The sequence below is a fragment of the Eulemur rufifrons genome, chromosome 6 (genome assembly GCF_041146395.1).
Source record: "Eulemur rufifrons isolate Redbay chromosome 6, OSU_ERuf_1, whole genome shotgun sequence".
NCBI classification, from domain to species: domain Eukaryota; kingdom Metazoa; phylum Chordata; class Mammalia; order Primates; family Lemuridae; genus Eulemur; species Eulemur rufifrons.
The window spans coordinates 14755109-14770088 of record NC_090988.1 but is presented as its reverse complement, the minus strand read 5'-3'; the positions used below and the strand labels follow the sequence as shown (position 1 = coordinate 14770088).

The 14980-nt window shown below is 44.3% G+C and overlaps 1 protein-coding gene across 1 annotated transcript in view; it reads left to right on the top strand.

The window, feature by feature from the left end:
• The window catches only part of GRIK4 (glutamate ionotropic receptor kainate type subunit 4), a 296004-nt gene extending 284553 nt beyond the window's left edge, over positions 1–11451 (top strand). Inside the window, exons 18-19 of the mRNA XM_069468807.1 lie at positions 4790–4908; positions 8463–11451. Of these exons, the coding sequence (XP_069324908.1) occupies positions 4790–4908; positions 8463–8819 (476 nt within the window). The 3' untranslated portion in view covers positions 8820–11451. The remainder of the gene's footprint in view (positions 1–4789; positions 4909–8462) is intronic.
• Positions 11452–14980: the final 3529 nt, after the last annotated feature.

The following is a 14980-nucleotide window of genomic DNA, read 5'->3' as shown; positions in this document are numbered from 1 at the left end:
CAGTGCTACCTAGAGATAAGTGGGGATTTTAAGGGCTAAGACATAAGTGTACCTGAATCCAAGAAGTGCTTCTTAGCTAGTCAGAACTAAAGGAAGAGCAAGAGGAGGGGTAGAAATCCGACTCTCTTCAAAGGCACTCTCTTCCAGGGTCCATTCCCCTTTGCAGTTCTAGAGACAAAGAAAGTCATTCATTTGCACTTGTGAACTATCATTTGTATTTGTAGGCAACCTGTGGGTGACACCAAAGTTAGTATTTAACCAACCAGGAGTTTGGGGGGGGAGAGTTTGATTCTATTTGAGCTCATGTAGCTTGATTGCTGGGGCCTAGCTGAGAGGAGAGAATCCCAGTTTTAAAGCCATCTGTCTGGATGGCTTACATGCGGTCCCATCTGAAGAAGGGAAGGGAGGAAGTGACTAGCGAGCTTCCCAGTCCCTCTTGCAGGTGCCGCGGCATCTGTGAGTGCAGCAAGGGCCTCGTAGGCTGGAGGGAGTCCATGTAGAAGGCCCCTTCTGATTAATGGCTGTGTGCTCTGGCAGGCACTTGACTTCCGGGAGAATGAGCGATGACAGTGTTAAATGGAACTGCTGCTCTCTCCGAACTTTCCCTTTCCCGCTCCTCACTCCATCTGTTTCTCCGCTCTGACTCTGCCAGCAATCTATTCTTGCTTTCTCTTTCCAATAACTTCCTAAAGGCAGGAGTGGTATACAAGCCTCACTTCTATGAGGAGGGGGCCGCTCAGCCAGGAATCAGCACGCTGGAGCCAACACCCATGATTAACTGGACCTGAAATGCGAGAAGCTGGGAAAGAAACACTGTGGGGTGTTTTAGTGACTCATGGTTTTGACCAGCTTCCTGTTATAACCCCAAGAAGCTTTCCCTCCTCCAAGAAGCTTTCCCTAATCTAATCAAAATTATCCCCCGCACAGACCACATACCCATTTATAATGCTCTCCCACAGCCCCACCCAATGCAGGCCGTCCGCGGCATGGATTACCCATGCCAATGTTAGCCGCCGCTCAGTACAGTCGGGCTGTCTGCTTCTGTGACCAGGCTGGAGTGCTCAGCAAGGGCTGTCATGGTTTACTATTATCTGAACAAAAGTTGACTAGGAATGAATACATATGGATCCAAAGCTTTTGGTAATATAGGCCTGTACATCTGGAATGTCTATATCCTTTTTCTTTCTGCTCGTTCTTTCAACAAACATTTATTGATCTCTTATTATGGGCCAGGAACCATGATTGTGGGGTTACAGAGTTGAACAAGGCATAGTTCTTCCCTTCAAAGAACTCACTGTCTAGTGGGAAACCCAGATATATAAACTTAAACTAATGTATTATTTTATGCACTATTAGAGTGACACACAATGTATTATTAGTGAAACACAAAAGTGGTATACATAACAGAGTCAAATAAGATCAGAGAAGGTGGACTGGAGGAAGTGGTCCCTGAGCTAAGTCTTAAAGGAAAGGTTGAGGTTAGCCAGGTGTGGATCTGGGGAGTGGGGGAGGTCCTAGGCAGAGATACTAAAGGAGCAAAGGTTCGGAAGGTAGGAGCCATGACGCCGTGTTCTGGGAACTATAAACAGGTCTGTGTTACTAGAGGATGTGTTGTACTTAGATTTTGCATTTCAGAAAGATTACTCAGGCAAATACATGGAGGGTTGAGTTGAAGAGGAAATAGCTACACGCAGGGAAATCATTTGGGAGGCTACTGCCATAGTCTGAGCAAGAGATAGTGGGCACCTGAGCTAGGGAAGTGGTAGAAGGGATAGAGAAAAGGGTAAGGAGTTGAAAAATATTTAGGAGTTAAAATCAGCAGGACTTGGTAATGAAGAGCCAGTCCATAGAGGACAGACAAGAGACCAAATGTAGAAAAGTAAGGAGAAAATGTGCCCCAGAGCAAGCAAAGGAGATTGAGAAGGTTAGAAGGGAGTGGCGATCGATGGCTTTATAAAAAGCCAAGAGGGGGTGTGGTTGACAATGTCAAGTGCTAAGAGAGGTCATGAAGAAAATTTCTAGTTGGTTAGAAACAAAATGTTCATTGGCAACCATGGTGAGGGTGATTTTAGTGGTGCGAGGAAGAACAAAATATATTCAAAACAGAATTGTTTTCTCCTTCAGACACCGTAGACAGAGTATCTAGGGCCTAAAAGCTTCTCAAGTGTCCAAAATTATGTCTGAGGTCTGAAAAAAAATGTTTGGTTTCAAAATGCAAAAAGAAAGCTGTAAAATTAAATGAAGACATATTTAATTAAATATCTCCAAAATGTAACATTTCAACTTCATTAATTTTTAAATCTAACATTCATAAAAACTTCATTTCATTTAGAAACAATTTTTTATTAGATTTTCTCATTTTGCAACATTCCCCTGTATGCACAACGATTGCTGAGGAATCACAGCCAATTGTAAATTAATTGTTTCTTGCCGCTTTGTGATATCAGAAGCAAAATTTTAAAAATGCATGTAACATAAGATGTGGGTGCATTTTCTTCTGCTTGAGATGGGGCCTCCAAATGTAAGTGTTTTTAAGGGCTTTTAGAAGGTCTTAAAATAGTTCTGATATAGACAACTCTCAAAAAGCTTGGCCACGGAAGGAAGGAGAGAGAAGGGGTGTTGATTAGACAGCGTCGGAGAAGGTAGGGAGGATTTTTTTTTTTTCCTTAAGGAGGGAGAAACATGAGCATGCATGTGTGCTGAGGGAAGAGCCGTGGGGAGAAGATCGGAGGGGGATGGGGTGGTGACCGATGGGGAGGCTGGGGATGCAGCTAGAACATGGGTACCAGAAGAAGACCTAGAAGGGGGGAGAATACCCTCCCCCCTATAGAAACAAGAGGAAGGTGAGACCCTTTCACCCTTTTTTCTGTCTCAGGCAGAACTATCCCCAAGTGATCAAGGAATCCTGTAGCATCTCAACAGTCGTTTGGAGACGCCCATTACCTGAGCAGGTGGCCATCCTTAGTATCACCATTGTCACCTGCCTTTCACTAGGGATCTCCATCCAGCCTCCCTCCACAGGGGCTGGCTGGAGAAACTAGTTCATCCATGTGGCTCAGTTATACATCCTCATACCCCGGTGCTCACCACTCCTAAACCTGTGGGCCGGAGCGTCTGCCTGCAAACCCCAACCAGATCCTTGGTGCATTCCCTCTTAAGTGGCCTTTTTGTCCCCTCATTCTTGTGGATCCTCATGCTCCCACAGTCAAAAGCCTTCTACCATATGACTTCAGGTTAGAAAGGCAGGTGTTAACATAGGATGTAGGCACATTTTCTTTGTGAGGCGGGACCTTCAAAGGTAAGTGTTTTAAAGGTTTTAACCCTTAAGGTAGAATTGAGCTTTATAAGGATCCCCCATTTCTGATTATTCAGAATAGAGGAACCCGCATTCACACAGGTGCTCAGGAGTTGACTGTGTGGCCCTGCAGACCAGAGAGTACAGTCCACCTCATGCACTCGTCGCGTGAGCCTCAGAGCCATTGTAAGCGGATTCTCAGTGTAGGCAGGGACTGCTGCTGCACTGGGCGTTTTTTACAAAACAAAAACCAGATATCCACTTGCGGCTTTGTGAGAGGCAACTCAAGTCATCTTGAAATGGCCAGGTAGGGCTTTTTCCAGCTTTCCAAAGTGCAGAAGGTAGCGTCATATTTCTGCTCCTGAATTGTGGCTCATCTCATAGCGTTGTGCAAAGCTGACTGTCCTGACACGAACACAGCTCTGTGTTCTGCGATGACACTACTAATTGAACAGGCATTTAAATGGAACAGGCATTCCTGAAGAGCACAGGACATAAGCTACCCTCTTGGCATTTTCCTGGATAAAAGATGTCTTTTGATGTATGATGGTGGCCCCTGCTGAATTAGGGTTTCACGTGTGTATGGTGCGCCCCCTAAAGTTCGCGTTTCTCTAATGCCAAAACAGCATTTAGTTACATAGCTAAGCTCAATGTCTGACACTGTGGAAATGAAACAGCCATATAATTCTATAAATATGTATTGAATATATACTATATGCCAGGTATCATGCTAGGCAATGAGGATACAACCAGAAACTATACCTGACTTCGAGAAACTTAAAAACTTACACAACGCTTCCAAAAATACCAATTTGTAAATTAATTTTAGGCCTACCTGAAGAAGACTCACCTGTGAAACTTGTTTAGAAATACAGATTCCTGGCCCCCGTCTTCAGAGACACTGATTCAGTAGGTCTGCGGTAAGACCCGGGAACCTATATTTTTAACAAGATTTCTAGGCAGTTCTGATGGCAGCCGGGTTTGGGAACCACTAGTTTGGTATGATAAAAAGTTTTACTTTATAAGTAAATATTTTAGTAACATGCTGATACAGATAGGTAAACACAATTTTTACTATCCATGGTTTGGTTAAAACAGTTGCAAACATCATGCAAACACAATATTAGGAAGATTGACTAAAATTTTTATGACACTGCTGGAATGTACTGGTACTTTTGGTGTCGTATCCCTATATGCTAAATCAGATTTGACCTGAGCCCTTTTTTCAGGATGATCCTCACCCCCACCCCCAGACCCACTTTGTAGGTTTCCTGCCAGTCTCCTTTATTTGCAGCAAGATCTTCCTCCTCCATTTTATTCCAACTATGCTACATTTGTTAAAACAGATAATTAAAATCTCTTCATGGAATGTGTGTCTAAAACATCTATAAGACTCAAGTTCTTGTTGTTTAAATGACTTTGACATTTTTGGTAGAATGATTATGTCTTCCTGCTCTTTTACACTATTTTCCATTTGTTATCACTCTCTTACAGGCCTGGGAATGGAGAATATTGGTGGAATCTTTGTGGTTCTTATTTGTGGCTTAATCGTGGCCATTTTTATGGCTATGTTGGAGTTTTTGTGGACTCTCAGGCACTCAGAAGCAACTGAGGTAAACTTCAAAGGGTTGGCAGACAGGGTAAAAAGTTCCCGGGCTCACGCACGTGTAAAAGTCATTTCAAACAGAACCTGTGAAATCCCGCAGGAGGGTAGAGTGCCCACAAGAAGCACAGTGGGAAGAATCCCAGGTCCCCAGGGTAGGACTTAGTAATCACGCAGCCACAGAAGCGGCACTTAACCTCTCTGTGCTTCAGATTCTTCTTTGAAACAGCCCAGCAATAAATATGTGAAAAATGTTTTATGAACAACAAAGCCTTACAGAACTATAATTTCAGATGTAGTATAATAAAGAAAAATAGGTGAAAGAACTAGGTTGCTTATGGAGAAGACCTCAGTCCTTCTATTTTGAGCATGTTTTTGCCTTATAGGTAAAGATCCTTAGCGTCATTCCTACTCATGTAAACCCAAGAATTATATCTTCCTTCTCAGGGATTTTGAATAAGCTTAATTCCCCAAATATGACTTAGAGATGTGATTAGTATGCACTTTACACAGACTGAAGAGTCTGAGAAGAAGGAAGAAGCCTTTACCCCATTCTTCCATTCCACCCCGGAGAGGGTACACAGATCCTTACATGTTAATTGCATTGTTAGGTTTTCTTAAAGTACACTAGTCTCTATCTCAGTCTCCCCACTTGAAACCTTCCTGAAACCTTCTTCCCTAGTTGGCACTGGAGAAACATCTCATACAGGTACAGACAGTGACCCTGGAAGTCTATGGAGGTCCCAAATAGGACCTTGACCCAACACTGCCTGCCACTACTCTACTGTTCTGTGCTCAGCCTCTCCTGTTTCCCACATAGGCCTTCCACACTACCACCCATTCCTCAAGCCCCTCTGCTTCTGCATGCATAGAGATTTTTGTTTTATGTGGGGCTTTTTTTGTTTGTTAGTTTGTTTTTTGGGACAGGATCTTGCTCTGTCACCCAGGCTAGAATGCAGTGGCCTCATCATAGCTCACTGCAACCTCAAACTCCTGGGTTCAAGCAATCCTTCTGCTTCAGCCTGCCAAGTAGCTGGGACTACAGGCATGTGCCATGATGCCTGGCTAATTTTTCTATTTTTAGTAGAAATGGGATCTTGCTCTTGCTCAGGCTGGTCTTGAACTTTTGACCTCAAGCAGTCCTCCTCCCTTGGCCTCCTGAAGTGCTAGGATTACAGGCATGAGCCACTGCACCAGGCCTATAGAGCTTAATTTTACTTCCCACATCACCAAGAAATTGGAGTGACCAATCCCAAATTAAAACCTCCACCTAAAAATTTACCCACAGCTACAGTTACCCCTACAGCTGCAGCAGGAGATGTCTCAGTCCTCCTTCTGTGTCTTGATCCTGTCTTTCTTCAGCTACTCTAGGATTATCTTCTTTCTCCCATATATTTTTTCTGCCTGCTGTCTCCCCCAAATCCTTAAGTATGCTCAAGTTTATGCCATATTTTAAAATAATAGCAAGATTTCTATTGTCCTTGCCCTCTCCCTCGCATCTTCCAAACCAAGGGGATCTGACTGAGAATCTCTTGTCTCCTCTCCCTCCGTTTGGTCCTCAACCCAGGGCAGCCTGGCTTCTCCCCAACCCCTGCACTGAAAGGCCATTGCTAAAAGGTCTGATCCCTCCCAGTGGACAAAACCAAAGAGAATCCACGAGCCTTACTGGACCTCAGTGTGCCCCTTGATGGTGTGGACAGTTTCTTCCAGAATCTCTCCTCCCTTGCCTTGCATGGCACTAAGCTCTCTTGGTTCCCTTCATACTCCTGTCTCCAACTTTACTGGCTTTCTCCCTTTACCCATTTCTAAAATAGTGGCGGTACTTACTTATGCCACAAGACCTAGTTCAGATATTCCCTTTCCTTTGAAACCTGCCCCATTTCTCCTGCCTTCTCCCCGGACCAGTAGAGTTGATCATTCTGCCTCCTTCCCAACACCATCATAACCTATGCATGAAGCACTCACATACTGCATTGCAGTGGTTTTTGTACCCCCTACTAGACACTGAACTGTCTGAAGCAAGGACTGTGTCTTTTATGCCTGTATCTCCCCTGCAGAGCACAGTGCTTGACACAGACAGTCAATAAATATATGTTGTTCTATTCTTGTCACATGTAATAGATTGGGCAAGTGTTGTTTTTGTTGTCACAGTTATTAGAAGCACAGAGAGGTTAAGTGACTAGCCAAGAGTCTCTACTATTTGGTGACAATGGTGGGTTTAGGATCCTGGTCTCAAGTCCTGACACAGGACATATTCCATTAGGTGAGACTGCCTGTCTTCATCTGCTTCACATTTGGTTATTTTCCCCAAGGCTCATGGTCTGGACATACACTGAAAAATTCATTGAGGACTTTGCACACTCCCAATAGCTAAAATGAAGAGTAAAGGCAATGTTAGCTATTTGGCTATGGTAGAACAACTGTCCCATTGACAGGACTGGATGAAAGAACATGAAAGAACAGAAGACTACTTCTCCCATGACGGTCCAGGAAAGTGTCCTTTCCTGCTCAGAGTGCAGAACTCACCAGAGCATGGGCTTGGAGTCAGATAGGTTTAGGTCCACATTCCAGCTCAGCTATTTATTAGACAACTATTTTTTGGCAAGATATATAACTTCTCTGAGCCTCCACTTCCACATTTGTGAAATGCATATAATAATAACAGTAGTAACACAGATTCATGATTCTTCATTTATAATTCTGAAACTCAAAAAACTTGGTAAGTTTCAAGTTCATTTTAAGTTTGACGCACATGCATTCAGTGACAAAATTTGACTGATGTTTATGGTCTTTATGTCACGCACTGTGAGTGTATATACGTGTTGCTACAGAAATATTGATGTGTTTGAATTAGAGTCTGCCCCAGGCTCACTGAGTGTGAGACATAATATACTGTTGTGCATGGTATTACCTTCCTAAAATCCTAAATATCCAAAATATTCTGAATTTGGAAACTCAGCTGGAGTCAAGTGTTTCCTACTAGGAGATTGTGGACCTGTCGTAGTAGTGGTTGCTCTTGGTTTAGTTATCATTAGAATGCACCATCTCCAGCCAATTAGCAGTTGGTTAAAACAAATGAGAATCTGTAGCCTGAGAACAGAATGTTCAGGGACACATGATAGCTTTCGCAAATGCTAGAGAGACTGACATGTGGTGGAGGGGTTACTTATTTTGTAGGTTTCAAGGTCCAAATTTAGCTGGGATCAATGAATGAAAATTTCAGGAATAGAAATTGTTAGCTCAGTAGTAGGAAGCAGCATTTAATGGAAATGTCTAAAAATGGTGTGGGCTCTTTGCCAAGGTGGTGAGATCATTGTCTTTGAAGGTGTTCAAAGATTGGACTATCAGCTTTAGGGCTCTTCTTGAACATTATGGTATGGAAGGCATTTGAACATAAAAAGGAGGTGGGAGTGAGATGGCTTGAGAGGCTGTCACATAATCTTCATAGGTAAGGTGACATGATTCTGTGAACCCTACCCCCTCCTCCCCCCATCCCAACACACCCGCAGGGGGCCGTGGGGCTGGTTCTGAGAGGCTGGGCTGTGACCTCCCTGTCTCCTCCAGGTGTCCGTCTGCCAGGAGATGGTTTCCGAGCTGCGCAGCATCATCCTGTGTCAGGACAGTATCCACCCCCGCCGGCGGCGCTCTGGGGTCCCTCCGCCCCGGCCCCCAGTCCCCGAGGAGAGGCGGCCCCGGGGCACGGCGACGCTCAGCAACGGCAAGCTGTGCGGGGCGGGCGAGCCGGACCAGCTGGCGCAGAGACTGGCCCAGGAGGCGGCCTTGGTGGCCCGTGGCTGCACGCACATCCGCGTCTGCCCCGAGTGCCGCCGCTTCCAGGGCCTGCGGGCGCGGCCGTCGCCCGCCCGCAGCGAGGAGAGCCTGGAGTGGGAGAAGACCACCAACAGCAGCGAGCCCGAGTAGCCTCAGCGGCGACAGGACACGTGGAGGCCAGGTGGGGAGGCGGGAGGGGCTGGGCCCGCGCCGCTGTCCGCCGCGCGCCCGGATTTGTACAGCGGCAACACTTCTCTCCGGATTTTGGATCCAGTCACTTTACAAAAAGATCAAAGAGCCTGACGCCCCAGCCAGAGACAGTGCCCGGTCGGGGAGCGGGGTCCACCCAGAGACGTTGCACCCGAGTGGCAAAGGATTCGCCCTCTCGTGGGCACAAGGACCCATCTTCCCCAGTGGGCCTTTTCCTCTCGCCAAAATAACACAGAATCGGGGGTGGGGGTCCCTGCCCAGGCAGGTCCAATGAATTGGTGGAATCATCAGTTGAATCTCCCCCTAGGAAGGGGCCATTGTACCGTCGGTCTAGTTCTTACAGGAAAAAAAAAAAAAAAATTAAACTCGAGGGAAGTTTTTCTTTCCTGGATTTGTATATTTTTGTTAGTGTTCTTTTCTTTTCCCTTTTCTTTGCCATCTTCTCAGTTCTGATCATTTGCTCTGTGGTTTTTGGAGGGGAAAGCTGGGTTAGGGAATAGAAGTCTAAATAATCCCTGTTCCTTTCTCAAGAATTTTAGGATATGGAGTTGCCAATGCATCAAATTTCAGGTGCTGAACTCTCCTTTCTGTATGGTAATTGGGAGCCTGCCAGTGCTTAGGAAAAGGGTCTTGGGAAGAATCAGGTGGAGAGTCTCAAATAAAAGTCCATTAAATACTTTTTAAATGCCAAAAAGCAATTAACCCATAGTTTTCTCAGAGATATGCCTGGGATTTCAAGAGTTAATCTGTCTTTTCTTTCTCTTTATTATTATTATTATTTTGACTTTCAGTATTATTGGGTTTGATTTTGATCTTTTGTGACTGTGGTCTCTGAAGAAAGACAGGAGAGGAGAACAGAATGCACAAATTATCCTGGGCTTTGTTTAAGGAGCAGAAAGGGTAAATATAATTTCCCATACCATGGCCTTGACTTCTGTTGGAATGTGCTGTTCACAGAGGAGGAAGGACAGGGCCACCCTGTTGGTATGGTGCATACTTTGTCAACTGCATCTCTTTTTAACCAAATTTAGTGGCTGCCTATGACCAGATCCTCAAGGCTATCATGGATTGGATAGTTTTCTGCTACTTAAATGTGAGATCTAGGTGTAAGAGTGTGTATGTACACGCACGTGTGTTTGTGTGTCTGTGTGTGTGTGTATTCATTAAATGGAAAGACCTTTTGCCAGGTTCCTGGGAGAAAGGTGGAGTCTTTTAGCCTAGTACGCAGGACTGGGAACCAGGAACTCTTGAGTCCTAACCTCAGCTTGGGCACTTGCCTCCCTTTGTGTGACTTTAGGTTCAGCATTTAACTTCTCTTCCATCCTCAAAATAGGAGTTACTGATGCTTTCCAGGTTATCAGATGACTGCTAGTTACTGCTCTAAGTGTGAGAAGTTTGGAAGGTCCAGAGCACAGGGCTGATGGGAGGGGTGAGAATTCCCAGCAGCTGCTTGGCCTTTGCCTGGCTTCACCACTTGAGAGTTTCACGCAGAGCGTTTTCGTTTGCTGGTGGAAAACAAATTCTATGCAATTTCTGATTGTAAACTTAGAAAATTCAGAGGGAGAGAGAAACAAACAGCCAGCCGCTACCACCTCCTCCTTTACCGACATTGCCACCACCTTGAATCAAATTGTCCTCACGTTGTTTCTGTTCCGAATGTACTACAATAAAGACATCTTTGGAAGATGACAAACTTAATTCACGTTTTTGCTGGTTGGAGAGGTCAGCATCCTCTTCGTGCCAGGACAATTAGTCAGAGCTGCTATCCTGGGGGCCAAACGGTACCCTGATTATTCATATGAAGGATGCCAGTTTTGTCCTAAGCTGACCTCTTCTCTCTCATGAATTTGAATCCTTTTTCTTTTTTCTCTTTAACCATCAAATGACAGTAAGCTTTGTGGGACACTTGTGTATTTTTTAAACCTTGCCTCGAGCCTCGTGGAGAAATGTGGATTCGGTGGGAAGGGCACCCGAAGGCCAACTGACTGCAGACCCCAATGGTGCCATTCTGTTCCGACCCGCGGCTCCATCCCATGCTTCTGACAACGTGGCTCCTACTGTCAGATCACATTTGGGGCGGGAAGGGTTGTTTTTTTAAAAACTTGTTTTTATGAGCAGGATATCTTGATCAATAGCAAACTTTTTTTAATGGATTAGTGAAATAAATGTCCCCATGCATCATTTATAAAGTCTGTTTCTTTCACCGTGTGGCATAAAGATAAGACTGACGGCACTAGACAGTTTCTATTAGCCGCTGAGACCATCGCTGCACCTCGCTCAAGCTGGTAGTGAATCTGCAACCAGCTAGAACTCTTCCTTGGTTTGTCTCCACTTTTTATCTGTTGGTTGTTGGCTTTCTTTTCCATTCTGTATTTTCTATCTGACTCTGTATACTGTATAAAGCAGTTTTTTCTTGTCTGTTTATCTTTCTTCGACTGGAATTTACAATAAAACAGAAACAAACCCTGAGGTGTTAGTGATGGATGAAAGCTGTTTGGATTTGGAAAGTGTGGTTCGGTGTGTCTAATATCCAGGTACTAGACTCGAAAAGCAAATAAAAACATAAACCCACTTCCTGTCTTCCCCACCACCTGCCCTTGTCTTTCTCCCTCTCTCAACCTCCCTCTCCACTGCCCCACCCCCTGTGGCTGGCTCTTTGTTCAGATCCCAGAAAAGTCTAGGTGGCTTCTTTCAATTTTCAGTCCTGGGAGTCTGAGCCAATCCCCACCCCCAAATCCCAAAACGGATACACATGTTAATGAAGTTCAGGATTCGTGGGGTTTTGTCTTCCTAAATGCACTTTCACAGAATAGTCATCTATTGATACCTAGGGTAACTCTAGTCAGATATCACCCCAGATTCCACTGGGAGCTTGAAGATTACATCAATTAAAATATAATACTTTGCTTTATTTCTTTTAATTGCTTTGCAGGGCCCCAACTGTCACAAGATCTCTACCTCAGAACCCAGGTGGGGTGTAAGTTGAGCGTGTAGATGGCCGAAAATCTTTTGGCTTCCTCTAATCCACTGCTCATATGAGAATATTCATCCTGGGAACTTGCCAACCAGCACTCTTATTGGTTAGGTGAGACTGAAATATCATGATAACCAATCCACCTGGGGCCACTCTGTGAAAGTTTATTAGTTTTGGATTCCAAGGAGTTTAATTTTCTTTTGGAATCCAAGGGGGACTTCCCCATGGTGTAGGAGTCAAATATAGGAGGCTGAAAAAGGGCTGGGCCATTTCAGAAGTGGCAGAGTGGTGGACCGAGGGAAGCCCGAGAGAACCATTTGTGGCCCTCCCACCAATAGGGTGCTCGCAGCAAGGTAAAATAGTCTGGAAATGATAAGGGAGATTTGATTCCCCTACTGGTTGTCAGCTCTCTTGGTCCTAACAAAGAGGCTTGTTTGGAATATTCAGAGAAGGAATCCTTTCATAAAGATTTTGCTTAAAGCCAGTGCTTCCTATGGGGCCTTCTCAAAGAGAGAAATTACACTTTTAGTTGTCTTGAGCTATGAGTAATTCCCTTGCCTTTCAGTGGAAGGTGACTTTCTCCATGGCCAAACAGAGTCCCCTCAGGGGCTGGCGACCTGGCCGTCCAGTGGTTTGCCTCAAAGGCCCACCATGCTTTCAAAAGACTTTTCCCATAGGAGAAAAAAACGGTAACCGGGTATAACTTCCATAGGAAAAAAAGCCTCCAAATCTCAGAACTAAAATGGTCAACAACTTTGTTGAAATTTGAGAGCAATCAAGCAAGAAAAGCTCTGTCATTATTGTTAGAATATTAATCAGTCAACGTTTAATTTCATGCCAATTTCCAAATCTGAAGAATGAATGAAAAAATACAAATATTACCATAAAAAATAGCAGAACTAGTGCTGAGATCAAGAAAGAAAGAAGCCTATAAAGGCAATAAAATGGAAAACAACCTCTCTGACCATATATGGCAGAGAAGTTGAGGCTGCAAGAGGAGGCATAAAAAAATTAAGCATATAGTATGGCCGTATGTAAGCCAAATGTATGCATGTAAATATTTCACTGGCTGGGATTTACTGAAGCACGTTGGGAAATCAGTGGATTATGACTCATGTAGCAACAGGAGGTTTGATCTTACGTACAGGTTAGACTAGGTACAGTCTGCAATACAGAGGATGGAGGTGAAATACGTCAGTACAAAGATCCTCCTGCTAGAAATTAGCTAAAGAATCCTGCCCCCTCCAGTATTCCTTGTGCCCAATCTAATGTTGTCTCTGGGCTCTGTCAGGGAACAGGGACCAAAGGATCTCTCTCATCCTACTGGCACTTTTTCATAGATTGGTGAGTGAGCTGCAGAGGGTAATTTCCTTAGCACCTAGCACCACATTAGATTCTGCAGGAAATAATGAAGAAGTAAAAGCAACAATCTGTACTCTGCCTGGGAGGACAAAATTTACCTGTAAGAAACAGTGAAAAAAAAACCCCACAAAAATAACAAAGAGCTGGAGAATATGGTTTGGAATATTAACCAGGTTGAAACTCAGAGGGGCTCAAGATTCTATTAATAGGTAGTTAAGAGAGCAAAGGAAGGCTTAGTATAGGAAGCAGGACTATTTGTGTCTTTGGGTTGCTTTTTTTTTTTTATGTCTAGAAAAACAAGATTTTGCTTATCACCTTTGGAGCGAAATATGGTTAATTCATGTTGATGAATTCAGCACTCCTCTGATAAAAGATGGTTTGTTGTTGCTACTGTTTCGTTTTCACCCACAGCACTCCTTTTGAGGAATTCTGGCTCTCATATGATGCTTCTTCCTGTCTGCTGCCAATACTATAGAAATCCTCACTACTGTCTCATCCCTGGGCTTCTTTAAAGTTGTATTAGCAGAATTAGCTGCGGACACAGTCTCGCCCTGTATAATACAGAGAGGCTAACTGAAGGGAGCAATGAAACTGAAGTGGATTTTGAGCTCTTTTTAGAAAAAGGATCAAGGAGTTTAAGAATTAGAGGGAAGGGGCATGAATACAGAACTGAAGGTGTGGGGCCAATGTGAAAATTAATACAGAACCAAATGCCTAAATTTCTGCTTTTCCAATGTACGGGAACATTTACAACTGTCTTCTTCCTTTTCAGTCCATTACCCCATCCTGTTATCCATAGCACAAGGAGTCTGCTTGGGAAGTTATTCACTTGGATTGTTCTGATTGCATTCTTAGTAGCTTTTCCATTAAAAATAACAGAATGTTCCATTTCTACATCATCTGTAATCCCAGAGCACCAAGTGGGCTGGAAAAGCATTTTAAATCACTAAAACTTGGTCAAACGTGAAGGTCAAAGGAGAGAAGTGACAGGCAGGTAAACAGTACAGGCGGCATTACCAAGAGAATGTGCAGCCCTACAAGCTCAAATGTGGACAGGACTTTAAAACTAGCTTAAAGAGGATAAGATGGGAAATAGCTCTGTATAGAGAATTATTTTTCCTTGCTGCTTTTTTCTCCTTTTTATATAAGCTAAACTGGTGTGTGTGTGGGGTGCATATGTGTGAGCACTTTAGCACAGACCTGCAGATTCCTGTCTGTGTGTGTGTGTGAGAGGGTGTGGGGTGTGTGTGTATGTGTGTTGCAGTTTAGCACAGACCTGCAGGTTCCTGTCTGTGTGTGTGTGAGAGAGGGTGTGGGGTGTGTGTGTATGTGTTGCAGTTTAGCACAGACCTGCAGGTTCCTGTCTGTGTGTGTGTGTGAGAGAGGGTGTGGGGTGTGTGTGTATGTGTTGCAGTTTAGCACAGACCTGCAGATTCCTGTCTGTGTGTGTGTGTGAGAGGGTGTGGGGTGTGTGTGTATGTGTGTTGCAGTTTAGCACAGACCTGCAGGTTCCTGTCTGTGTGTGTGGTGTGTGTGTAAGAGAGGGTGTGGTGTGTGTGTGTATGTGTGCTGCAGTTTAGCACAGACCCGCAGGTTCCTGTTAGTGCTCCTTATGTCCATTTCAGAAGACAGAAGACACATTCCATTATCACTGCAGCCTTTCTCTGTGCTTCTACGTAACATTGCTGGGCTTAGTCTTCTGGCTTTTAGTGGCTTAGTTCTCACCGAATGGTCTTTGATGTAATTATTTCTAAGCTGAACTTAT